A 26,243-nucleotide genomic window follows, 5' to 3' on the forward strand; every position below is an offset into this window, starting at 1 on the left:
GGCTAGTTACTTGCATCTTTTTTGACATTGTTAATCACTGAATATGGGTTTTCCTCTCAATTCCATGCAGAGCATGTACTACACAACAATTTTATCATAAAATTCCTGCTCTCTACACACTAAGTACAAACTGCCACCAGAAACAAATCAATGCAAATCCATCAGGGGCTGAACAATCTCAGTAGTGGGTGACACACATTTTGCAGAATTCTGTCAAAGGGACTGAATAGGCTCTGGGCAAAAGCAAATGAGAGTGTTAAGGAATGAAATATTTATAACTAAATCAGTCATGATACTGTATTTTCTGCAAAAGAAAATTAACATTTAGTAATATGCTAACAAATTTATCTTCAAAGAGATTAGTGCACTGGCCAAGTATTTTGATAGCAGTGGAAAGCTATGGATAGTAGGTATTTAAAACACCCCAGCCTTGCAGATTCAGGGTGGTAATGGCCTTCACTGATCATTCTCTTTGCCCAGAGGTCCAGAAAGAACTTGCAGCATGATCTCCTGCCTGCTTGTGATCTCTCAGCAGCAAACTTTTAGGAGCCAAAGAGTAGTCCATAGTGGGCAAGGGGAGCAGAGAAGAGGAACATGTTAAATGTAAACTTAAAAGTAAAATGGGGTACAACCTCTGTTCAAATCCCAGAGTTGGGGGCAAGTCCCCAAAAGTAGTTGTTAGATTAAAAAACTGGACACACCTAATTTCCCAAAAAACACAATACACAGAAATTTGGGAGATAGTGGGAAAAATCATCATGAGAAATACTCAATAAAAATTGAGCTCTTTAATGCAGATATCTTAGGGTTTAAACACACCCTGTGTTCATGCAGGCAGCAATGTCTCTTGCTTTTGAGCAGGGATGGCAACCGTCAGTGACACTAAATGGCTTCACAGAGCAACTTAACTTTTGGGTCAGGGTCTAGCCCTAAAAGGATTCAAGCAATCCTGCAAAAGCTTGTGAACAGCAGGTTCCAAAGGTTCTAAGATCTGGCCCTTCCTTCTTAAACACAATGACAAACACATAAAATCTGTCATGTTACATTTTATATTTTGAAATATGGAAGCACATTTTAAATACTCTTAAGGCATGCATTTATTAAAACAAACATTAGCTTAAAATTCAATTCAGTCTTTCCATTTCTCTACTGAGATCTCCACCTCAATGTATTACGTGGAAACACCGTCTTCAGTAGTCAGTGTTTCCAGCAACCACACGGTGAGCCCCTGGGTCAGCCTCTTTGTTCCTAGGTGAACCAACTGGCTGTTAATACTGCCCTGCTACCGGGTGTGAGCTCCTAACTCTAACTTAAGGGAAAAGGAGTGAAACTTCTGCAAAGTGCACTGTTTAAGAGGTATTTTTTTTTTTTTCATGAAAGGAAACCAGTGAGTCCTCTAAGAATAGTACAAGGGAGTATTTTGTAGTTAAGCACATGATTTGGAGTGAAGAATTTGGATGTTGCTCTGCTGGTTCAGGTTGTCAATACTCGTGGGCCCTCTTCATTAGGTATCATAAAGCCTTCATCTATGGCATAGAGAATGTCAGTACAGGGTCACTTTCCCCTCATTCTGACAAATCAGTGTTCCTTAGCTTTCCAAAGACGAGGTCTCTCTTCTCCAAGTCTTTGATGGTAAGTTTCAGTATGTTGACCTGCTGCATCAACTCAGCTGGTTCCTCATCCCTATTGCCCACACGTGGAGTCTTGTTCACCAACCCTGGGCCAGCCTTAGGAGATGCAGTAGTTCTCTGTTGAAATGGGCCACTGCACTGCTAGAGCTGAGAGGTTTCTTTGGTTTATTCAGAGCTGGAGCAACAAGGAGAGGAGCCACTGCCATTTCTTGACCTTTTCTAGTGGCAATGGGATCATAGTCTTTTCCATCACAGTTTGCATCAAAAAGTTTTTTGAACTGAATGAATTCAAAATTGTTTTGAAATTCTTTTACTGATTTGTCCACAGGAATTATTTTGTCAACATCTGTTCTGTCAAATCCTGCTTGTAGTATTTTGAAGCTCTGGATGTATTCATCTTCTAACTTAGTTTGGAATTTCACTTTCTTCAAGCAGTGGAGCAAGGGAAATAGCATGTCAATCCACTGACAGTAGGCAGCCCCTGAGAACAACTGTTCAGTCTTTGTTAAATTCAACTGCAAAGACTCGTTGATCCATGCCAGCATGTCCTGTCGACTTAGGTTATCACTGGTCACTGCAGTTCAGTACCTCTCAGCAGGATATGTTCACTGCCAGTGCCCGGCTCCAGTTTGTCTTGGTCTCATTCAAATCACCCGGCCCTGCCCGTCCTCCCACACGATGACCCCACACATACCCCCAGCTACATGCTGACAGAGAGCCACAAAAGCTTTAAATTTTGATGAAATCCTATTTACCATTTTTTTTTCTTTTGTTGCTGCTCATGCTTTCGGTGTAAAGTCTAAGAAATCACTGCCTAACACAAAGTCCTGAAGATGCTTCCCTGTATTTTCTTCCAGCAGTTTTGTAGTTTCGGTTCTTATATTTAGGTCTTTGATCCATTTTGAGTTAAATTTTTGCATGTAGTGTGAGGTAGGGTCCACCTTTATTCTTTTCCTTAAGGCTGTCCAGTTTTCCCAGCACCGTTTGTTGAAGAGATTAGTCTTTCTCCATTGAGTGGCCTTGGCACTGTAGTAAAAAGTCAGTGGACAACCAGTGTGAGGGTTTGTTTCTAAACTCTTGATTCCATTGATCTATTTGTCTTTCTTTGTGCTAGTACCATGCTGTTGATTACTGTAAGTTTTAAAATCAGGAAATGTGAGTTCTCCACCATTCTTCTTTTTTAATAGGTTTTGGCTCTTTAGGTCCCCTTACCCTTCCATTTACATTTAGTGATTGGCTTTTCCATTTCTTCAAAGTACGCTGTTGTAATTTGATTGGGGTTGCATTGAATCTGTAAATTGTTTTGGGTAGAATTGACATCAACAATATTTAGTCTTCTGGTCTATGAGCACAGAATGTCCTTACATTTTTTTAGGTCATTCTGATTTCTTTTAGCAGTGTCTTATAATTTTCCACATACAAGTTGTTCACATCTTTGGCTAAATTTATTCCTTTATATTTGATTTATTTAGTTGCTGTTGTATTGGATTTTTTTCTTGGTTTCCTCTTCAGATTATTCATTCCCAGAGTATGAAAACTACTGATTTTTAATTTCCACATATTTGTGAATTTTCCAGTTCTCACTCTGTTATTGATTTCTAGCTTCATTCCATTGTGGTTGGAGAAGATACATTGGATGATTTGAATATTTTTGAATTTGAGATTGTTTTGTAACCTAATATATGTTACAATATATATATCTTGGAGAATGATCCATGTGTAAGTAGAGAAAAATGTATAGTCTCTTATTGTTGAGTGAAGTGTTGTGTATACGTCCATTAGCTTTACTTGGTTTATAGTATCATCCAAGTCTTCTGTTTCCTTGTTGATCTTCTTCTAGATGTTCTATTTATGATTTATTATTGTTATGTTTTTTATTCATTATTGAAGTGCCCTACTATTTATGTAGAACCATCAGTTTCTTACCTGACATCTGTCAATATTTGCTTCATATATTTTTGGGCTGTGCCATTAGATGCATATATATTTATAATTATTATGTCTTCTTGTTGAATTGATCTCTTTATCAGTATATAGTGACGTACTTTGTCCCTTGTAACAGTTTTTTGACTCTAAGCCTATTTTATATATGGTATTACTATAGCTATGCCAAGTGTCTTTTGGTTACTATTTGCATGGTATATTTTTCCATACTTTCACTCTCAACCTACTTGTGTATTTGAATTGAAGGTGAATCTCTTGTAAACAGCGTACAGTTCAGTCATACTTTTTTGGTCCATTCTAGTAGTCTCTGACTTTTGATGGGAGACTTTTAGCCATTTACATTTAAAGTAACTGCTGATAATGAGGGACTTTTGCCTACCATTTTGCTATTTTATGCTTGTAAGTCTTACACTTTTCTGGTCCCTCAGTTCTTCCATTAATGCCTGCTTTCATAGTTATTATTATTATTTTTTTTTGTTTATACCATTTTGAATCCCTTCTCATTTCCTTCTGTGTGTGTGTGTGTGTGTGTGTGTATTTTTTTTTTTTTTTGACTACCATGGGCTAAAATTTAACACCCTTAATCTATAACAATCATGTTTGAATTGATGCCAACTTAACTTCACTAGCATACAGGTACACTGATCCTATACCCCTTCATCGCCCCACCTTTTATTGCACTTCTTACAAATTATATCTTTATACATTGTATGTCCAGAATAATAGATTTATCATTACTTGTTATGCATTTGCATTGTAGAATCTATAAGAAGTAAAAAGTGGAGTATATACCAAAAAATACAGTACAATAGTATGGACATTTATAATTACCCATGTGGTCACTTTTACTGGAGGTCTTTATGCCAGTTCCATCTGCTTTCCTTTTGGTCTGAAGAACTTCTTTAGCATTGCTTGTAAGGCAGGTCAAGTGGTGATAAACTCCCTCAGCTTTGAATATTATTCTGCTCCTCTCTTTCTTCTCCTTCTGGGACTCCTATAATATGTATATTGGTATGCCTGATGGTGCCCCACATGTCTCTTAGGCTCTGTTATTTTCTTTTCATTTTTTTTGTTTCAATTCCTCACCCTGAATCATTTCAATTATCCTGTCTTTTTGTTCACTGAGTCTTTCTTCAGCAAGCTCCTCTCTGCTGTTAAAACCCTTTAGGAAAGTTTTCATTTCATTTATTGCAGTCTTCAGCTCCACTATTTCTGTTTGGTTCCTTTTAAAAATTTGTATCTATTGAAATTCTCATATTGTTCATTCATTGTTTTCTTGATATCCTTTAGTTCTTTCTCATGTTTTCCTTCATCTCCTTGAACATATTGAGGATCATTTTTTTACTCTTTCGCTGCTATGTCTACAGTCTGGTCTTCATTAATGGTTTCTGGATTTTTATCTTATTTCTTTGGATGGGCCATCATTTCCTGTTTCTTTGTTTCTCTTGCAATCTCATGTTGCTCATGGTGTATTTTAATATGTAAAGTGTTAGCTCTGGGATTTAGTCCCTGAACTTTCTGTTCCAGCTGTTGATATAACAGAGATTTCCTTAAGGGCCAGGAGCGTAACAAAAACAAAGCAAAACAAACAAACAACAACAACAACAAAACCCTTTCATAGTCTTTGCAAATTGGCACTGCATTGGCTGGTGCTCTCTTGTGGGAGTTTATCCCTTATATCAAGAAGGTCATCCAGAGGTGAAAGTGAAGAGTAGAACACACAGCTTCTTTTCTGAAGCTGTGTCTTGTTCTGGGTTGTGTGTGTTTGTGACCTTAGGGATTCCCCTATTTACAGGAATTCGAATGCCCCCTCTATGTCCTATGAAATAGGATTTCTTCTCCTCCTGGTGCGCTAGTGTATAACTTAAATGAGGTAATCCTTTATCCCACATTGCTGTGACTTAGTGTTTCTTACACTGATATAGGAGTCTGCAAGTTGCTCCTGTCTGCGGGGCAAGTCCTGGGAGGGCAAGTAGAAGAGTTTCCTGGTTCAGTTTTTCAGGCTGCCACCTGATAGGGTGGCCCTGGCATATAGACACCATGGTATTTGCATAGGGGTTACTCAGCTTCCTCCGGAGCAAGGCCGTCACCCACATGTGTAGCTCAGGATGGCTCCACACTGCTCTGGATAGATGGGGGGTGGCGTGGGGGGGCCAGCAAGGTGCTGCATTTTTGAATTTTGCATTTTCTTGATTCGACACTGGCCCAGTTATTGCAGCCCTTTAACTCTTTTCTGGAGTTCCGAGGAAGATGGCTCTGCCAGTTTTTGCCTGCTATGAAAAGATTGTGGGGCAGTGGCATCCTGAATCATCTTATGTTACCATCGTTGTCGACCAGAAGCCTGTACCACATTTTGTTTATCCATGCATTTGTTGATGTATATTTGAGTTGCTTCCAGCTTTTGGCCATTGTGAATAATGCTGTTGAAAATAATGATGTTTGTGACCCTGTTTACACTCTTTGAGTATACACCTAGTAATGGGATTGCAAGTCAAATGGTATTTGCATATTTAACTTTTTGAGAAACCACTGTATAGCTTTCCACACTGGCTTTAGCTATTTACAACCCCACCAACAGTACACTAGAGTTCTCATTTCTCTGTATCCTCTTAAAGACTTATATTCAGTGTTTTTAGTAATAGTAATCTTTGTGTGAGTTAATTGTTATCTCGTGGCTTTAATTTACATTTCCTTAATAGGTAATGACGTTGAGCATCTTTTCATGTGCTTATTGGCCATTTGTGTATCTTCTTCAGAGAAATGTCTCTTCAAGCCCTTTCCACATTTCTTAATTTTGTTTTTATGTCTTTTTGTTGTTGAGCTGTGGGATTTGTTTTTATATTCTGTGTCTTAAGCCCTTATCAGGTATATGGTTTGAAACTATTTTCTCCAGTTTTGTAGGTTGTCTTTTCAATTTTTAAATAATTTCTTTTGCACAAAAGTTTTTAATTTTGATGAAATCAAATGTATCTCTTGTTTCTTTTGTTGCTAGTGTTTTTGATGTCGTAAATAAGAATTTATTGCCAAATTCAAGGTCATGAATATTTTCCCCCATTAGTTTCATAGTTTTAGGTCATGTATTTAGAGGCTTGATCCATTTTGAGTTGATTTTTGAATATGGTTTGTGGTAGGGATTTAATTTAATTCTTCTACATGTGGATTTCCCGTTTTCTGTAGACCGTTTATTGAAGAAATTATTCTTTTCCCACTGTGTGTACTTAGCACCCTTTCAAAAATCAGTTGGCTATGCATGTGTGGGTCTGTTTCTGGACCTTGAATTCTGTTCCACTGATCTGTTTTTCTACCTTTCTGCCAGAACCACACTGTTTTGATTATTGTCACTTTGTAATACAATTAAAAATTGGTAACTGTGAGCCCTCCAACCATCTTATTCTTTTTTAAGATTGTTTTGGCTGTTCAGTTCCCCATGCATGTGCATATAAATTTGAGGATCAGTTTTCACAATTCTGCAAAAAAGGCTGCTGGAATTTTTATAGGGATTACATTGAATTTGTAGATTGCTTTGGGTAATATTGACATATTAACAATGTTAACTTTTCCAAACACTGAACCTGCGATGGCTTGCCATTTATTTAGGTTGTCTTATTTTCTTACAGTAGTGTGTGTAGTTTTAGTATACAAGGCTTCTGTATCCTTGGTTAAATTTATTCTTAGATATTTTATTCTTTTAGCTGTTCTTATAAATGGAATTGTTTTATTAATTTCCTCTTCTGATTGTTCATTGCTAGTATATAGGAACAGTTTTTTTTTGTGTGTATTGATCTTGGACCTTGCCGCTTTGCTGTATTCATTTATTAGGTCTAATAGTTTTCTTGTGGATTCCTTTGGGTTTTCAACATATAAGATCATGTTGTTTGCAGATAGAGATAGTTTTATTTCTTCCTTTACAATTTGGATACCTTTTAGTTCTTTTCCCTTCCCTTCCCTTCCCTTCCCTTCCCTTCCAAGAACTTCACTTCACGTCACATCACGTCACGTCACGTCACGTCACTTCGCTTCCCAGAACTTCCCAGAACTTCCCTTCCTAGAACTTCCCCTCCTTTCCCGGAACTTCACTTCCCTTCCCAGAACTTCCCTTCCCAGAACTTCTAGTTCAGAATTGAATAGCAGTGTTGAAAGCAGACATCCTTGTTTTGCTCTTGATTTAGGAGGAAAGCTTTAAATCTTTCACCATCCACTATGTTATTAGCTGTGGGTTTCCCATAAATAACCTTTATCATGTTGAGAAAGTTCCTTTCTCTTCCTACTTTTCTGAGTGTTTTTATCAAGAAAGGGTGCCTTTTCTGCATCTACTGAGATAATCTTGTGGTTGTTTCCTTCATTCTGTTTATCTAGTATGTTACATTGATTGTTTTTTGTGTGTTGAACCACCCTTGCATTCCTGACATGAATCCCACTTAGTCATTGATTTAGTTTCCCAGTTGCTAAAGCACATACGATACAATCAGTTGGCTTAACAACAGGAATTTAGTGGCCCATGGATTCAGAGGCTAGAAGGCTTGCTTCCTCCTTATGTCAGTATCTTCTGTTTGGCCAACAGTCTTCGGGATCCTTGGCTTTTCTGTCACATGGCCATGCACTTGGCAGTGTCTTCTTTCTCTTCTGGGTTCTGTGACTTATACCATCTGATTGTTCCCTGTGGATTCTTTTTCTGTGTCCAATTTCTTTTGCTCATGAGGTCTTCAGCCATATGGCCCTCATTCAATTCAGACACACTTTAACTAATATCATCTTCATAGGTCCTGTTTACAAATGGGTTCAGAAATTAGGACCTGAACATGCCTTTTGTGGGAAACACAATTCAGTCCCTATGGATAATCTTTTTAATAGGCCATTGGAGTTGGTTTGCTAGTAATTTTTAAGGGTTTTTTGTGTGTATATTTGTAAGAGAAATTGTTGTGTAATTTTCTTTTCCAGTGATGTCTTTACCAGGCTTTGGTATCAGAGTAATAGAAGGAATTAGGAAATGTTCCCTACTCTTGAATTCTTTGCAAGAATTTGAGAAGGATTGATATTAATTCTTATTTGAATGTTTGGTGAGAGAGGAAGTGAGGGAGAGGGAAGGAGGGAAAGAAGGAGGGAGGAAAAGGAAAAAGAAAAGCAAAGAAAAAAATTAAGAAAGAGACCACCCCCCCACAGACATACACAAAACAAGGAAAACAAATAATGTAGTGCATTGTGCCTCTCCAAGTTTTTTGTTATTTGCCAGATATGTCAAATGGGAAGTCAGAAGCTGCTTCTTTCACTTCTGAAACCTATGCCAGTGTCCTGTCTTGCAAGGATCCTTCAGACCCAAAAATATAAAGCTTAGCAAAAAAAAAAAAAAAAAAAGAGAGAGAGAGAAAGGTGCATTGGCTCTTTATGTCCCTGCAGATCTGTTCTGTGGTCAGAAGAGAATGATTCTGAGAGAAACTGAGCCTGCTGTGTGCTGGGCCCTCTGGGATCCACCAGACTAAACAACATGAGAAAGAGAAAGGAAGAAACCCAACCACTGAGAAAGTGTACTTGGGTCGTTCAGTCCTGGTAGTTGCTGATGTGAGACCAGAGGCTGTGGCTGCAGAGAAGGCTGAAACTGAGGCCAGGGTCTGTGCTCTGCCCTGAGGGGTCTGCCACACTAGGAAATACCAATGCACAGGAGAAGAAACAAAACAAAACAAAACCCAAACCACACTTTAAGTCCAGGTGGACACTGCCATGAGACTGGAGGTCCCTCATGGATTTTCCAGACCAGCCTCGACTTTCAGTCCCATTTTTTCAAGGGGGAGGTTTCCTCTGCCAGCCCTGGCCCAGCTGGCTGCTCCTGGAATCCAGAATCCAGCCATTGTTGCTGCTGCTGTGGAGATGGGCAGTGGGGCCAGTCACTGGTCCATGCTTACCCTTACAAAAGGGAACCCTCAGCAGTATCTTTCTCCCTCTAAATGTCCATTCTGGTTCCAGAGTTACCGCTTAGTTAATTCCAGTCTCATTTTCCAGCTTTTTCATTTTTTCTAGTGGAGGGAGCCGTTTTTAAAACTTCCTACTCTACCGTTTTGCACCTGCACTCTGGTCTCGCTGTCTCTCTCTCCCTGTGTCTCTCACTGTCTCTCTCTCTCTGCCCTGCAGCAGTGTTGCCCAGCAGTGGCTGAGTTACCATAGTCCTCCAGACTTGTTTCTGGGAGTTCTTGCTCCAGCTTCTTTTCTTGTCCTGGAAGATGGGAGCGGGGCTTCCACTGCATCATTCTCTTCCTGCTTTTTAGTTAACTTCTCTTCCATCCCACCCTTGAATCGGAGTCCCATTTGATGTTTGTCCTCAGGAAGATGTACTATGAGCCTTTTACAAGCAAGATGCTATTGACTCTGTCCCCTCCCTCCTTTTAGTCACATTTTTCACCTCCTTCCCCAAATAAATAAAAGATGTTCATAGAGTCACAGGACTTTTGAACATAGAGAATTGGATTTGTTCAGTATGTGTGGACTGCTATTTATATATGAAAACAATTGTTCAGATGCAGTGACCTATTAATTAATCGCCATTGAAGTTTTGTTGGCTATGACCTTCATCATCACTGTCTAATTCTCATGTTGTTCTTTCTCTCTCTATATATGAAAGAAGTAGTGATTAAAGGAGCATATGGTGCCAACTGAAATCTGAGCTGATTATACAGTCATTGCAAGGCCTAGAACGGAAACAGCTCAGAACCAGGCCATGTTAGATGAACCAGCGACTGAAAATGTAGCGTCATGTGTGGGATTGATTACAGATCAGTGGCTGTGGTGCACTACGGCTGATGATGTTGATAGTTGCATTTGCTCATGTAGTTTCTTTACTGTGTAAGGACGAGATCGTTTTCATCAGTGTGTGTAAATAGTTTAGTGAGTTTTTAGACAAGAAAAGGAATGCAAAATTATCTAAAGAAGGATTGTAATTGATTGAATCAGTCATTCTTTTTCAACTTTGCTTCACAGATGAGGCATATTAGCAGGCCCTGAGCTTTAGGAGAGCAAGAATAGCATCTTGTTTACCTTTGTATTCTCATAACTGATACTTGGTAGTTTTTTGAATATGTAGATTAAAAAAAGAAGCTATTTTAAATGTATACATTTTTATTTACAGCTGCCGCTGAAGGAAAAGGCAAAAGTGGAGAAGACTTTTTTCAAAAGGTAAGTTGCTGTTTATCTCTTGCCTTGGTGATAATTAAGGGGGAATATGCCTGTACTAGAAGCCCCTGTGAGCTCTCCTTCCATATGAAGGGGATACAATTTGATAGGATAGCTGGAAACACTTGGGGGGAGGAAAGGGAGATACTGGATAGAACTTTACCATTCTAAGAAGGCTCTTTTATGGGCAACTCTAAAGAAGTTTTTGCTTGGAGGCCAAGAAGCAACGTGGCATTGAGGGCTGCCCGATTAATTTCTTACACATAGAACAACATGCTGTCCTGATTATCTTCTTTTACAAACTGCTGGCCCATGTTTCTTCCTTCCCCAAATGCATACCTGACCTGGAAGGTGAATTGGTGGGGTCCCTCACAGCATTCCTTACTACCGGTAAGCACGACTGTGGTGGGCAGGGTAATATAATCAGCAGAAGATATCCCCTAGACCTATTGATCATGATTGATAACCATGCCCTAGACCTATTGATCATGATTGATAACCATGCCCATTCTGTCCCTTGCCATACTCTAAAAGGTCTGACCTTCAATGAGGCATGTCTGGTCAGTCATATACAGCAAGGAGAAATAGAGGATGGAGCTGATTAAAAAATGGATATGAGAAACTTTAAAGGGCAGTTGATTAGTTCTACTCAGCTCTATTTCTTAAAGAAGTGTTTTAAATGAGAGAATATGCCTGTCCTTTCAAAGAAATTGCCTTGAATTCACTTTCTTTCTTTTGTTCATTTGGATTTATTGTTCAGAGCCCTTGTGTTGGGATCCAGAAAGCATGAATGGAGGAAAAAATGCACAGGTGTCCTAGAGGAAGGGAAGAATGTAAAAACATTAGTGACTACAGATGATTTTAAATAGTGTTTTAGAGAGTCATCCAACCCTTGGCTTTTATGAGCCTTCTCATTCTCTTCCTGCCTTCTCTGATCTCCTTTTTGTCAACTCCATCATTCATCTGCATTCCCTTCCAGGAGTATTAAAAGTAATAATAAACAAACCACAGATTTGCCTTGTGTTGGCCGTGATAGTACAAATAGATGCTATCTGTGGAACGATTTATTTTTCATTCTTATACTTTAACTCATATATAGATGTAAAAAGCATACTCTTCAGCTTTATTTGATTCAGAGATATAAAAGCTGAATCAAAACACGATGTATGCGGTCATACAGGACCTTCATTCTTAGAAGATTTGCTAATATTTATCACTCTTTGTGGACCCATATATACATTCCAGCAGTTTAAATGGAAACACATGTTTGAATACAGAGACACGTTTGCGTCCCACAAACTATGCGTTGGAGAAGTAGATTGCATTCTTGGTTGCAGGTTAATGAGGTTTTTGAATAAATAAACCGGAGGCATTTTAATCTCATCATTTACTTATTTGGTTCTATACAGTGTGTTCTTGATTTACAAGTGTAGAATTTGGATTCTCACCCTGGAAAAAACCTGTAACTTAATAAAGGGCAATCATCCCAGATTCCAGAAGAGTAATTTTCAGTGTTTTAACCAGACAGAAGTAGATATTATGGTTCATCTACAGGAGAATGAAGTAATGGAGAAGTATTGAATTGTCCTCCAGGAGTTTTTTCTAGTAACATGTAGTCCAATTTCACATAATGCCTCTGGGAAACATTAAGAATAAGAAAGAGGTCACAGTTCTGCTCATTAGCATCCTTGAAGAACTACTTTTCTTCTCCCAGAGTAGATCAAATATGAGCTCTATATGCTTATCTATTGAAATGTTTTTTATTTTGATTCTGGGGTGTGCACAATAAACCAGTATTAACAACTCTCTTTAGTTGAATTTAAAATTTGACTACCCTTGCTATTTTAAAAAGATCTTCTAAGTTTGGCAGGATACCTACCCAGCTTCATAGTGACTTTCCCCAAGGAGAGAGGATTGGAGGAGAGGTATGAGACTTTCATGTGTTACTTTATCCTTTTTTGTATATAAAATATATGTAAAAATCATAACATATGATTATATTGATTACATTATTCCAGATTAAAGTTATTATAATCATTACAGATTTTTGAAATTAAAAAAAAGAAAATTAAATTGAAAATTAAAATTTTAAAAATGTTCCAGAGTAAGAATTGGAAGATTTCTGTGAAGGATTTAAATTGTATTTTAACAATAGTAATCAAATATATTGTCTCAACTTTGAAGCTATAATAGTGGTTGTTCAGTTTACTATAGACTTAAACTTCTCCCTCAGAGTTACTGATACTGTTTTCTGCTTGAGATCTGTCCATTTTTCTATTTACTGTTTTACTACATGTGTTTTAAATGTTGTATTGCTCCTGAATGCTATTAGGCAAAAGACTAACCTGTTACAGCAGAGAAATCCAACAATATAGTGACCTGAAGGCCAGAGTCACGTTTTTGCTCTGATGTAATATTCCAAGAAGGGTACTCCAGCTCGGTGGGTCGCTGTGCCCAGGCTTTCATCCAGGGACCCAGGTGCCTTCTAAGACATAGCTCTGTGATTCCCTAAGGAATGGACCCCGTCTCTCTCATTGAAGCTGGGTCACCACCACATCCAGACGTGAGGTGGTGGGAAAGGGGAAGGGAGTGCCGTCTTCAGGCCCAGGACTGGATGTGGCATGTGCCATTTCCTTTCATATTTCCACTGGAGAAAACTTAGTCACATGGCCTTCCCTAACCTCAGTGGTGGGTTAGTGGTTGGGGGCTGGGATATTTGGAGGGCAAATAGATTTTGCAGGCACTATTCACCAAAAATAATTGTTAGGAAAAAAAAATGTATGTAATCCAAGTGTGTTTTCATGTGGAATTCTTTGAAACCTTTTCAATGGAAATAATTGTTCTGTAGAACAATTTACTATATTTTCTACTTCAGTGTAATTTTTCACATTTTTGTACTTAATTTGATCTATAGATTTTATCTGTCTTTAATATAGTAATTTATACTAAATCTATTTATTACAAGTCATTTATAAATTTTCTACAATAATATATAATATTGCAAAATAGAGGGAAAATGTAGTCTGTAATCACACTTTTGAAAGAGATCTGTTTATACACCCTTGGTCTTTTTTCTATGTATATTAAAAATGTATAAAAAGTGATTTTTAGTTTTCTCTGATTGGCTAATGGGATTACAAATTATTTGCATTGAATACATCTCAGATGTTTTCCTGTGTTAAAACTTTGTAAAGTTCTCCAGTAACTCAACTTTTTCTTTGGCTAAAAACACTTTCAAAGAAGGCAATGGTTATAGCTTTATCAATATTCTTTTTAAATACTTTGTCCACCCTCATGGTGACTTGATACACATGGAAACAATCTGCCAGGGTTTTAAAATTTATTTTATTTTTTTAAAAACAGTTCTTTGGACAGTTGTTCATGGTTTACTCACTGTCTATCCTGTTTCCTTTTTTTTTTTTTTTTTTTTTTTTATTATTTTTTTAATACTATTTTTTATTACAGAAGTTATGCATTGTCATGTATAAAGAAAAAAATTTATTTAAAAAATTTTTACTGCAGTAACTATATTAAACATAACATTCCCTGTTTTAACTACTTATAAGTAACTTATAAGTAACAATTCACTGGTGATAATTATATTCACAAAATATTCATTTTTTCAAATATTTTCAAATATTCATTTCTTCAAATGCTTTAGCAAATATATGTGTATGTGGCGTGTTAGAGGTCTTTTGTTTCATTTTTTCTTTTTCTTTTTTTTTTTTTTACAAAATGAAAAGGAATCATCCTATTCATTTATTGTTCCGAAACATGCTTTTTTTTCAAATAACAATATATTGTGGACATCTTTCCAGGTCAATATATATAGATCTTTCTTTTGATTAACTCCCCTAAAATTTTAATAACTGATACAACACATGGTTCAAAATTCCAGCAACATAAGAGCATTCAAATATGTGCTTTCCTCCCACCCTCTCCTCCAGCCACCAGTTGTCTTCTGAGAAGCAACCAGCCTTACCTTTCTCATGAGTCCTTTCAGAGCCATGTTAAGTATGGATAAGCAAATGTTTATATACATGGTCTTTCCCATTTTACATGCTAATAAATATATAATATATGCACATATAATAAAGAAACAATAAATACGTATTGTGCATATACTGTATACTGTTCTGTATCTTGCTTTTTTCACTTAATGCCATGACTTAGAGGCCATCCCATATCCACGCACAACATTTCCTTCTTTTTGGTAGCTAACATTCTATGGTAGGCACGTAGACTAATTTATCCAGACCTTCTCCCACTAATAGGTGTTTAGGTTGCTTCCAGTTTTGTTTTTTGTTAAATAGAGTGCTTCAGTGAACATCCTTGTCTTCATGTACTCCTGCTTTTATTTTGGCTGGACAAGTTCCCAGACAGGGAATTGGTGGATCAAACAGTATGACTGTTTTAAATTTTAACAAATACAGATTATTTTCCCAAATGTAGCAATTTGTGGGCTCACCACCACTTCTCCACATCTTTTTTTTTTTTTTTTTTTTTCATATAAAACAAATTGTACTTTCGATTGTTTACAGTACCATTACATAGTTGTACATTCATCACCTAAATCAATCCCTGACACCTTCATTAGCACACACACGAAAATAACAAGAATAATAATTAGAGTGAAAAAGAGCAATTGAAGTAAAAAAGAACACTGGGTACCTTTGTCTGTTTGTTTGCTTCCCCTACTTTTCTACACATCCATCCATAAACTAGACAAAGTGGAGTTTGGTCCTTATGGCATTCCCAATCCCACTGTCACCCCTCATAAGCTACATTTTTATACAACTGTCTTCGAGATTCATGGGTTCTGGGTTGTAGTTTAATAGTTTCAGGTATCCACCACCAGCTACCCCAATTCTTTAGAACCTAAAAAAGGTTGTCTAAAGTGTGCGTAAGAGTGCCCACCAGAGTGATCTCTCGGCTCGTTTTGGAATCTCTCTGCCACTGAAGCTTATTTCATTTCCTTTCACATCCCCCTTTTGGTCAAGAAGATGTTCTCCGTCCCACAATGCCGGGTCTACATTCCTCCCCGGGAGTCATATTCCACGTTGCCAGGGAGATTCACTTCCCTGGGTGTCTGATCCCACGTAGGGGGGAGGGCAGTGATTTCACCTTTCAAGTTGGCTTAGCCAGAGAGAGAGGGCCACATCTGAGCAACAAAGAGGCATTCAGGAGGAGACTCTTAGGCACAAATACAGGGAGGCCTAGCCTCTCCTTTGCAGCAACCGTCTTCCCAAGGGTAAAACTTATGGTAGAGGGCTCAACCCATCAAACCACCAGTCCCCTATGTCTGTGGTCATGTTAGCAACCATGAAGGTGGGGTAGGCAAATACCCCTGCATTCTCCACAGGCTCCTCAAGGGGGCACTACATATTTTTTTTTTTTTTTTTCCTTGTTTGTCTTTTTTCTTTCATTTTTTTTTTTTTAATTTTCCCTTCTTTTTTAAATCAACTGTATGAAAAAAAAAGTTAAAAAGAAAACAAACATACAATAAAAGAACATTTCAAAGAGACCCTAACAAGGGAGTAAGAAAAAGACAACTAACCTAAGATAACTGCTTAACTTCCAACATGTTCCTACTTTACCCCAAGAAAGTTACATAATATAGCAACATTTCGGTGAACTTGTTCCTACTACATCCATCAGAAATTAACAGACCATAGTCATTTCTGGGCATCCCCAGAACGTTAAATAGCTTATCTGTTCTTCTTGGATTATTGTTCCCCCTTCCTTAATTGCTCTCTACTGCTAGTTCCCCTACATTCTACATTATAAACCATTTGTTTTACATTTTTCAAAGTTCACATTAGTGGTAGCATATAATATTTCTCTTTTTGTGCCTGGCTTATTTCGCTCAGCATTATGTCTTCAAGGTTCATCCATGTTGTCATATGTTTCACCAGATCGTTCCTTCTTACTGCCGCGTAGTATTCCATCGTGTGTATATACCACATTTTATTTATCCACTCATCTGTTGAAGGACATTTGGGTTGTTTCCATCTCTTGGCAATTGTGAATAATGCTGCTATGAACATTGGCGTGCAGATATCTGTTCGTGTCACTGCTTTCCGATCTTCCGGGTATATACCGAGAAGTGCAATCGCTGGATCGAATGGTAGCTCTATATCTAGTTTTCTAAGGAACTGCCAGACTGACTTCCAGAGTGGCTGAACCATTATACAGTCCCACCAACAATGAATAAGAGTTCCAATTTCTCCACATCCCCTCCAGCATTTGTAGTTTCCTGTTTGTTTAATGGCAGCCATTCTAACCGGTGTTAGATGGTATCTCATTGTGGTCTTAATTTGCATCTCTCTAATAGCTAGTGAAGCTGAACATTTTTTCATGTGTTTCTTGGCCATTTGTATTTCCTCTTCAGAGAACTGTCTTTTCATATCTTTTGCCCATTTTATAATTGGGCTGTCTGTACTATTGTCATTGAGTTGTAGGATTTCTTTGTATATGCAAGATATCAGTCTTTTGTCAGATACATGGTTTCCAAAAATTTTTTCCCATTGAGTTGGCTGCCTCTTTACCTTTTTGAGAAATTCCTTTGAGGTGCAGAAACTTCTAAGCTTGAGGAGTTCCCATTTATCTATTTTCTCTTTTGTTGCTTGTGCTTTGGGTGTAAAGTCTAGGAAGTGGCCTCCTAATACAAGGTCTTGAAGATGTTTTCCTACATTATCTTCTAGGAGTTTTATGGTACTTTCTTTTATATTGAGATCTTTGGTCCATTTTGAGTTAATTTTTGTGTAGGGGGTGAGGTAGGGGTCCTCTTTCATTCTTTTGGATATGGATATCCAACTCTCCCAGCCCCATTTGTTGAAAAGACCATTATGGCTCAGTTCGGTGACTTTGGGGGCCTTATCAAAGATCAGTCGGCCATAGATCTGAGGGTCTATCTCTGAATTCTCAATTCGATTCCATTGATCTATATGTCTATCTTTGTGCCAGTACCATGCTGTTTTGGCAACTGTGGCTTTATAATAAGCTTCAAAGTCAGGGAGTGTAAGTCCTCCCACTTCGTTTTTCTTTTTTAGAGTGTCTTTAGCAATTCGAGGCATCTTCCCTTTCCAAATAAATTTGATAACTAGCTTTTCCAAGTCTGCAAAGTAGGTTGTTGGAATTTTGATTGGGATTGCATTGAATCTGTAGATGAGTTTGGGTAGAATTGACATCTTAATGACATTTAGCCTTCCCATCCATGAACATGGAATATTTTTCCATCTTTTAAGGTCCCCTTCTATTTCTTTTAGTAGAGTTATGTAGTTTTCTTTGTATAGGTCTTTTACATCTTTGGTTAAGTTTATTCCTAGGTACTTGATTTTTTTAGTTGCTATTGAAAATGGTATCTTTTTCTTGAGTGTCTCTTCAGTTTGTTCATTTCTAGCATATAGAAACATTACTGACTTATGTGCATTAATCTTGTATCCTGCTACTTTGCTAAATTTGTTTATTAGCTCTAGTAGGTGTATCGTCGATTTCTCAGGGTTTTCTAGATATAAGATCATATCATCTGCAAACAATGACAGTTTTACTTCTTCTTTTCCAATTTGGATGCCTTTTATTTCATTGTCTTGCCGGATTGCCCTGGCTAGCACTTCCAGCACAATGTTGAATAACAGTGGTGACAGCGGGCATCCTTGTCTTGTTCCTGATCTTAGAGGGAAGGCTTTCAGTCTCTCACCATTGAGTACTATGCTGGCTGTGGGTTTTTCATATATGCTCTTTATCATGTTGAGGAAGTTTCCTTCAATTCCTACCTTTTGAAGTGTTTTTATCAAAAAGGGATGTTGGATTTTGTCAAATGCTTTTTCAGCATCTATTGAGATGATCAATTGATTTTTCCCTTTCGAGTTTTTAATGTGTTGTAATACATTGATTGTTTTTCTTATGTTGAACCATCCTTGCATGCCTGGAATGAACCCCACTTGGTCATGGTGTATGATTTTTTTAATGTGTCTTTGGATTCGATTTGCAAGTATTTTGTTGAGGATTTTTGCATCTATATTCATTAGGGAGATTGGCCGGTAGTTTTTCCTTTTTTGTAGCATCTTTGCCTGGTTTTGGTATTAGATTGATGTTAGCTTCATAAAATGAGTTAGGTAGTGTTCCATTTTTTTCAATGTTTTGAAAGAGTTTGAGTAAGATTGGTGTCAGTTCTTTCTGGAAAGTTTGGTAGAATTCCCCTGTGAAGCCATCTGGCCCTGGGCATTTATTTGTGGGAAGATTTTTGATGACTGATTGGATCTCTTTGCTTGTGATGGGTTGGTTGAGGTCTTCTATTTCTTCTCTGGTCAGTCTAGGTTGTTCATATGTTTCCAGGAAATTGTCCATTTCTTCTACATTATCCAGTTTGTTGCCATACAGTTGTTCATAATATCCTCTTATAATTTTTTTAATTTCTTCAGGATCTGCAGTTATGTTACCTTTTTCATTCATTATTTTGTTTATATGGGTCTTCTCTCTTTTTGATTTTGTCAGTCTAGCTAGGGGCTTGTCAATCTTGTTGATCTTCTCAAAGAACCAACTTTTGGTGATATTTATCCTTTCTATTGTTTTTTTGTTCTCTATGTCATTTATTTCTGCTTTAATCCTTGTTATTTCTTTTCTTGTACTTGGTTTAGGATTGGTTTGCTGTTCATTTTCTAGCTTCTTCAGTTGATCCATTAGTTCTTTGATTTTGGCTCTTTCTTCCTTTTTAATATATGCGTTTAGTGCTATAAATTTCCCCCTTAACACTGCTTTTGCTGCATCCCATAGGTTTTGGTATGTTGTGTTCTCATTTTCATTCGTCTCTATATATTTAGCAATTTCTCTTGCTATTTCTTCTTTAACCCACTGATTGTTTAGGAGTGTGTTGTTTAACCTCCAGGTATTTGTGAATTTTCTAAGTCTCTGATGGTTATTGACTTCTAATTGTATTCCATTGTGGTCAGAGAATGTGCTTTGAATAATTTCAATCTTTTTAAATTTATTGAGGCTTGTTTTATGTCCCAGCATATGATCTATTCTGGAGAAAGTTCCGTGAGCACTAGAAAAGTATGTGTATCCTGGTGATTTGGGATGTAATGTCCTGTAGATGTCTGTTAAATCTAATTCATTTATCAGATTGTTTAGGTTTTCAATTTCCTTATTGGTCTTCTGTCTGGTTGATCTATCTATAGGAGAGAGTGATGTGTTGAAGTCTCCCACAATTATTGTGGAAACATCAATTGCTTCCTTTAGTTTTGCCAATGTTTCTCTCATGTATTTTGTGGCACCTTGATTGGGTGCATAGACATTTACGATTGTTATTTCTTCTTGCTGAATTGCCCCTTTTATTAGTATGTAGTGGCCTTCTTTGTCTCTCAAAACATCCCTGCATTTGAAGTCTATTTTATCTGAGATTAATATTGCTACACCTGCTTTCTTTTGGCTGTAGCTTGCATGAAATATTTTTTTCCATCCTTTCACTTTCAGTTTCTTTGTGTCCCTGTGTCTAAGATGAGTCTCTTGTATGCAACATATTGATGGTTCATTTTTTTTGATCCATTCTGCGAATCTATATCTTTTAATTGGGGAGTTTAATCCATTTACATTCAACGTTAAAACCGTGAAGGCATTTCTTGAATCGGCCATCTTATCCTTTGGATTATGTTTGCCATATTTTTCCCTCTATTAATATCCTTTATTGTACCCATACCGAATCTCTTTAGTACTGAACCTTTCTCCAGGTCTCTCTGTCCTGTCTTTGTTTCTCTGTCTGTAGGGCTCCCTTTAGTATCTCCAGTAGGGCAGGTCTCTTGTTAGCAAATTCTCTCAGCATTTCTTTGTCTGTGAAAAATTTAAGCTCTCCCTCAAATTTGAAGGAGAGCTTTGCTGGATAAAGTATTCTTGGCTGGAAATTCCTCTCACTCAGAATTTTAAATATATCGTGCCACTGCCTTCTTGCCTCCATGGTGGCTGCTGAGTAGTCACTACTTAGTCTTATGCTGTTTCCTTTGTATGTGGTGAATTGCTTTTCTCTTGCTGCTTTCAGAACTTGCTCCTTCTCTTCTATGTTTGACAGTGTGATCAGTATATGTCTCGGAGTGGGTTTTTTTGGATTTATTCTATTTGGAGTTCGCTGAGCATTTATGATTTGTGTATTTATGTTGTTTAGAAGATTTGGGAAGTTTTCCCCAACAATTTCCTTGAATACTCTTCCTAGACCTTTACCCTTTTCTTCCCCTTCTGGGACACCAATGAGTCTTATATTTGGACGTTTCATATTATCTATCATATCCCTGAGGTCCATTTCGAGTTTTTCAATTTTTTTCCCCATTCTTTCTTTTATGCTTTCATTTTCCATTCTGTCATCTTCCAGGTCACTGATTCGTTGTTCAACTTCCTCTAGTCTTGTACTATGAGTGTCCAGAATCTTTTTAATTTGGTCAACAGTTTCTTTAATTTCCATAAGATCATCCATTTTTTTATTTAGTCTTGCAATGTCTTCTTTATGCTCTTCTAGGGTCTTCTTGATTTCCTTCATATCCCGTACTAGGGTCTCATTGTTCATCTTTAGTTCTTTGAGTAGCTGCTCTAGGTGGTGTGTCTCTTCTGGTCTTTTGATTTGGGTGCTTGGGCTTGGGTTATCCATATCGTCTGGTTTTTTCATATGCTTTATAATTTTCTGTTGTTTTTGGCTTCGTGGCATTTGCTGAACTTGATAGGGTTCTTTTAGGGTTTGTAGACCAGTTGAAGTCCTTATCTCTAATTTATCAGATCTACATCTTTGTGGAGTACACTTTCTCTAACTAACCAGCAGGTGGCGTCCACGAGCCACCTGTTCTCCACAAGCCAGATCTCCCCTGCTTAGCCTTTTTGGTGAGTGGGGGAGTGAGTCTTGTGGGGCCCAATTGGTGTACCAAGCTTGCGTGTGTAGTTGGTGTTGCCTGCCCTGTATGTGGGGCGTGTTTCTGGGCAGTCGGGGAGGGGGGGTGGCCCTAACAATGAAATCTCCCTGATGATCCTAGAGTTTTAAAGCTGCTGCAATAGTCTAATCCTTCAGTTCAGTCCTGCCACAGTTTGTCTCTGCCACTGACCCACAAGTCTTTGGTATTGGCGTATGGCTCCTGAGACTTGCAAGTGGGCCCCTCTTCCAGGCTGTGCACCCCGGGTCCTCTGTTGAGGGATGACTGTGCTATGTCACAGGTGAGTGCCGTCCCCCCAGGGCAGTTCTGGGCTGCTGGGCTGTGTTGGGAGGCTCCCAGTCTGCTCAAATGATGGCTGAATGGGGCTCTGTTAATTCACACTGCTCCCCCTTCCCAGCTCTGGGACATTCAGCTGAGGTTGCAGGGAAGGCTGATGTCCACGCCCAGTTTTGTGGTGTGTGCCTGTTATTTGAAGCACTTCCGTCACACTGGGTTGTCTGGGGCAGCTCTGGGCTATGGGGCTGGCGATGGGCAGGAGTGTTTCCTGTCCACCAGGATGGTGGCTGTGAGCGGACACCCCCCTTTTCTTGGGAAGTTGTGTTGTTTAGTGAATTTTCTCAGCCACTGGATTATTGCCTTTTGTCTCAGAGCTCTCTTAGTTCTGCTCTTGACTTGACATGCCCAAATTTCAATTCTTTGAAGCTTTCTGTATTGAGCTTCTTAGAGTAATTGTTTTAGAAAAAGCAAAAAGGATTTAAAAAAAAAAAAAAAAAAAAAAAAACGGCCCTCCTCAGAGATCTAATGGGTTATTGAAATGCTAATAGACAAAGCAACCAGGGCCATTAAGGAAAGGTTCACAGGGCAGAGAGATCAGCCTTGCTTCGGGATTTGCATATGCGCCTCAAGGCCTGATCTCCGCCCTTCCCCTTTCTGTGTTCACCAGAACTCGAAAAATCCTCTGCTTTTATTTTGGAGTTTTTCGTGTTGTTTTTTTCCTATGTTTGTCTCCTCTCTGCTGGGCTGGCTGCTCTCAGAGTCTCTGGTGTCTGGTCTCAGTCTATCTATGGTTGGAGTTTGAATCAGTAGAATGAGTTTCCGATAAGAGCAGCCACTGCAATTCTCCTTTCTCCTTCCCGGAGCTGACAGCCCCTCCTCCCCCGGGACTGAGCCTGGCAGGGAGGGGCGCGGGTCCCCTGGCCGCAAAAACTTACAGATTTCGCTGATCTCAGCAGTTCCACGTTTTCATGAGTGTTGTATGAAGTATGCCCAAAGACAGATTGCTCTGTGGTGTCCAGTCCACGCAGTTCCTGGCTTTTTACCTACTTTCCTGGAGGAGTAACTAAAACATACAGCTCACCAGTCTGCCATCTTGCCCCGCCTCCCCTGTTTCCTTTTAATCAGTTTCTTTTTACTCCCTCTTGTGAAATGACTGTGGCCAGATCTTGGAAGGGAAAATGTGTTACAGTATATTAGGTGGGGACAGATACAGTGATTGTATTACAAATGTGACTCATCAAAGCAGCAAAATGTTTTAGGAATCTGTGACTGAATGAGGCAAAATGCAGTCAGGATCATGAAGGATGGAAAGCAAATTTTCCATTGTTTAGGGTTTTGCATAAACAGCATTTTGTCCGAAAATACACATCAGAAATTTTAAATGTAGAACTGTATTATACTCTGTATGTCAGACATTATAGAAACTAACCCATAAACTTTTGCTTTTCACAAGTATTAACAGATAGGACTGACATAAATGAGATACTTCTTGGTTCCTTATGTGGTGTATTTTTATCACTCCCAAACTCCTCTTTTTTAGGCAAACAGATTACTTTTGGCATTTTGAGACTGGAAAATAGCAAGTGGTGTCTTCTTGGGAAAATTTTGGTGAAAGGAATATTTGGCCCCCTCTCTACTTCAAAGTGAATGCATTAACTGGTTGTGGGGACTACTTGAATCTTTTTATTAGAGGAAGGCAGCAATTGTAAAATTGCTTCTACTCTCTCTACTTGGCCATTATTTTGTGTATATTGAATGAATCATATTCCTCTAGTAATAGAAAGTTGTAGCCTATGGATGTACTTTTTCTAACAATGAATCTTTATGCTTGAACATAAAAGTTTAAGTTCAATGTAAATAAATTATGATATTTTTAACTTTTAATTTTAGTATTGTTTTGATAGGTAATAATACATTCTCTTGGTTCAAAATTCAAGAAGTACAAAAGGGTATGCAGTTTAAGAGTCTCTATTTTATGTCATAGTGGGTTCTGAAGGTTTGCTGAGAAGATTGTGTAGTATTACAGTGTTGGTACCAAAGTTGGGTAAAGATTCTCACCAATGGATGTCATCATCAGTGGACATTTAAAGCTAACAATCAGGGACACTGAGTTCTTATTACTGATTCCAACCTAGAGTAAGCTACAATGAGAGAATTCTGTGGTCATGTGCTGGCTAGATAGGGATAACTGACTGTTTGTAAGACTTAGCAAAAAGGAATAAAACAAAAGGCGGCTTGTCCAGTCATTTTCTGGTAAGTTGTTGAAGATCCTATTTTTATATCTTATGGTTTGCTATCTGTCTTCTATCAAAGGTCTAGTAGATAGTGGTTAGTGAGAAAAGGTGGTGACTTGCTCATCCACTCTTCTAGTCTTCTAACGTCCATCCTTGTGTTCATTTGAACATGGGAAGCCTGGGTGTTAGATAAAATTATATTCACTTACCATGTTCTCGAGTCACCTGCATCAAATTGTGCTATAAGGATACTTGGCTTTTATTTTGGCAGTAATTTCAGGCAACTGTTTTATGAAAACCTTATCTGCTGTTCTGTTCCTCTCTCTGGAACCATGGAAGCAGGGTACATCGTTGAGATTCTTGTAAACTTTGTTTTTTTTTTAAATTCTAATTGATTTTTATTGTCTGTTACATGAAAATTATTTTATATTTTTCATTAAATTTATCAGAGATGAGAAACATCATATAAGTTAAAAACCACTATACCAGAATTCAGGAGACAGAGTTCTGGTCCATGAGCCCTCTTTTATTTCTAAAGTGTATGTTCTGATGGTAGTGAATGCAACCTAATTGCTATTAAGATTTTTAAAATGAATAATAACAATCTTAAATCAACATCTGGTATGGTGTAAATTTTTGATTAAAATGATCTCTTTTCTTGAAACAAAATTGAAAGCAGTGGACCATGAATTCATAAAATTGAATTCACGAAACTAGGTCTTTTAAGGGAAACTCTGAATTTGATTCCGATTTGCAGTACACCTAGGATGGAGTAACCATACAAAGTCCAATTAAGGGATATATTGGTGGTAGTTTAAGAAGATTTGTAAATTATTTTGTAAAATCCTGCCCCGAATGGATTATGTGCTTACCTTAATTTCTGCAGTTTCAACATTTCCCTTAGTTGAAAAATATTCTGACATACAAACTTGCCTTATTTATGGTCGATGATAAAAACTCAGAAAAATTTCTACATTACACAGATAAACCAAAATTAAAAGAAAAAACTAATATACAAATTTAAACATTTCTGTATGGGTTGGAAGCAATTTTTGGAGATAGTGGCATTAAATATTTTTGAGAAAGGATTACCTTTAATTAGATCCAATCATAGGAGCTATGCATTTGCTTTGTAGTCTATGTTTTGGCAGTCAGATATTCAGTGTGGCAGTATATTTATAATAGTGAGAAGTTATAAACTAACTGAATGTTCAATGTAATGTTTGAAATACGGTAATCCAGAGTTTAGATTTAGATAAATATGTAGCCATTACAAATCATGTATTTTTTTTTTTTTTTTTTTTTGTAAATATTTAATGACTTAGGAAATTGATTGCCAGGTAAATGCAGAAATCCAGACCAAATGCATATAAACAGTCTGATTCAAATTTTGTTATATATGTTTATGCACCTAGAAAATGGCTGGGCAGGAATTATGCCCAAAGTTTAACAAGTGACTGTCTTACTGGTGAGATTATAGTTGGTTTTTATTTTTTCTCTATCCTTTTCTACAATGGACTTCTGTTTTATAATTAGGACTAAAAAGCAAAAACATCAGCAACTACACACTTACATAATAACGCAAACTGTAATGGCTAAAAAAGGGTGCAGTCATGGAGCCATAAATTATCAACTTATTGAACATATGTTATTATTGTTGAAAGGGACCTAAGTGGTCATTTGGTTCTGCTTCCCATCAGGTACTGAAGTATCTTCTATATCATTTACAGCAGTTATAAAGACAAAACAGGTCTCACATGCATACAGGGTGGTTAGGTTATCTTTGCTAATCTTTAGAAAGTCTTTCTCCTTTATTTCATCCATTTGCCCTTGTTTTGTCATTTGGAGCTATAAAGAAATTTGATTTTTTTTTTAAAGCAACATTGCTATGCCTTCTTTTCCTCAGGATGGAGGTACTTAGTTTCTTATTTATTCCGTGACTTAGTTTTCAGATCCCTCACTATTTGCCTCACTTTCAGGAAGAGGATCAACACCTCATTTTAAATGTGGTAACAATATCTAGGTACAGTATTTTGAATGCAGCCTCACCAGTACATTTCTACTTGGGCCATAAGACCATGATATGAATGTGA

General features: G+C 37.7%; 1 protein-coding gene and 1 pseudogene across 3 annotated transcripts in view; one reads left to right on the plus strand and one right to left on the minus strand.

The window, feature by feature from the left end:
- The window catches only part of BICC1 (BicC family RNA binding protein 1), a 354,290-nt gene that overhangs the window by 108,593 nt on the left and 219,454 nt on the right, over positions 1-26,243 (plus strand). For all 3 annotated transcript variants that reach the window (XM_037804387.1, XM_037804388.1, XM_037804390.1), the window contains exon 2: positions 10,690-10,736. In XM_037804387.1, coding sequence (XP_037660315.1) covers positions 10,690-10,736 — 47 coding nt within the window. The remainder of the gene's footprint in view (positions 1-10,689; positions 10,737-26,243) is intronic.
- On the minus strand, positions 1,474-4,912 carry LOC119510708 (annotated as a pseudogene).

The sequence above is a fragment of the Choloepus didactylus genome, chromosome 15 (assembly GCF_015220235.1).
Source record: "Choloepus didactylus isolate mChoDid1 chromosome 15, mChoDid1.pri, whole genome shotgun sequence".
In the NCBI taxonomy this organism is placed as follows: Eukaryota; Metazoa; Chordata; class Mammalia; order Pilosa; family Megalonychidae; genus Choloepus; species Choloepus didactylus.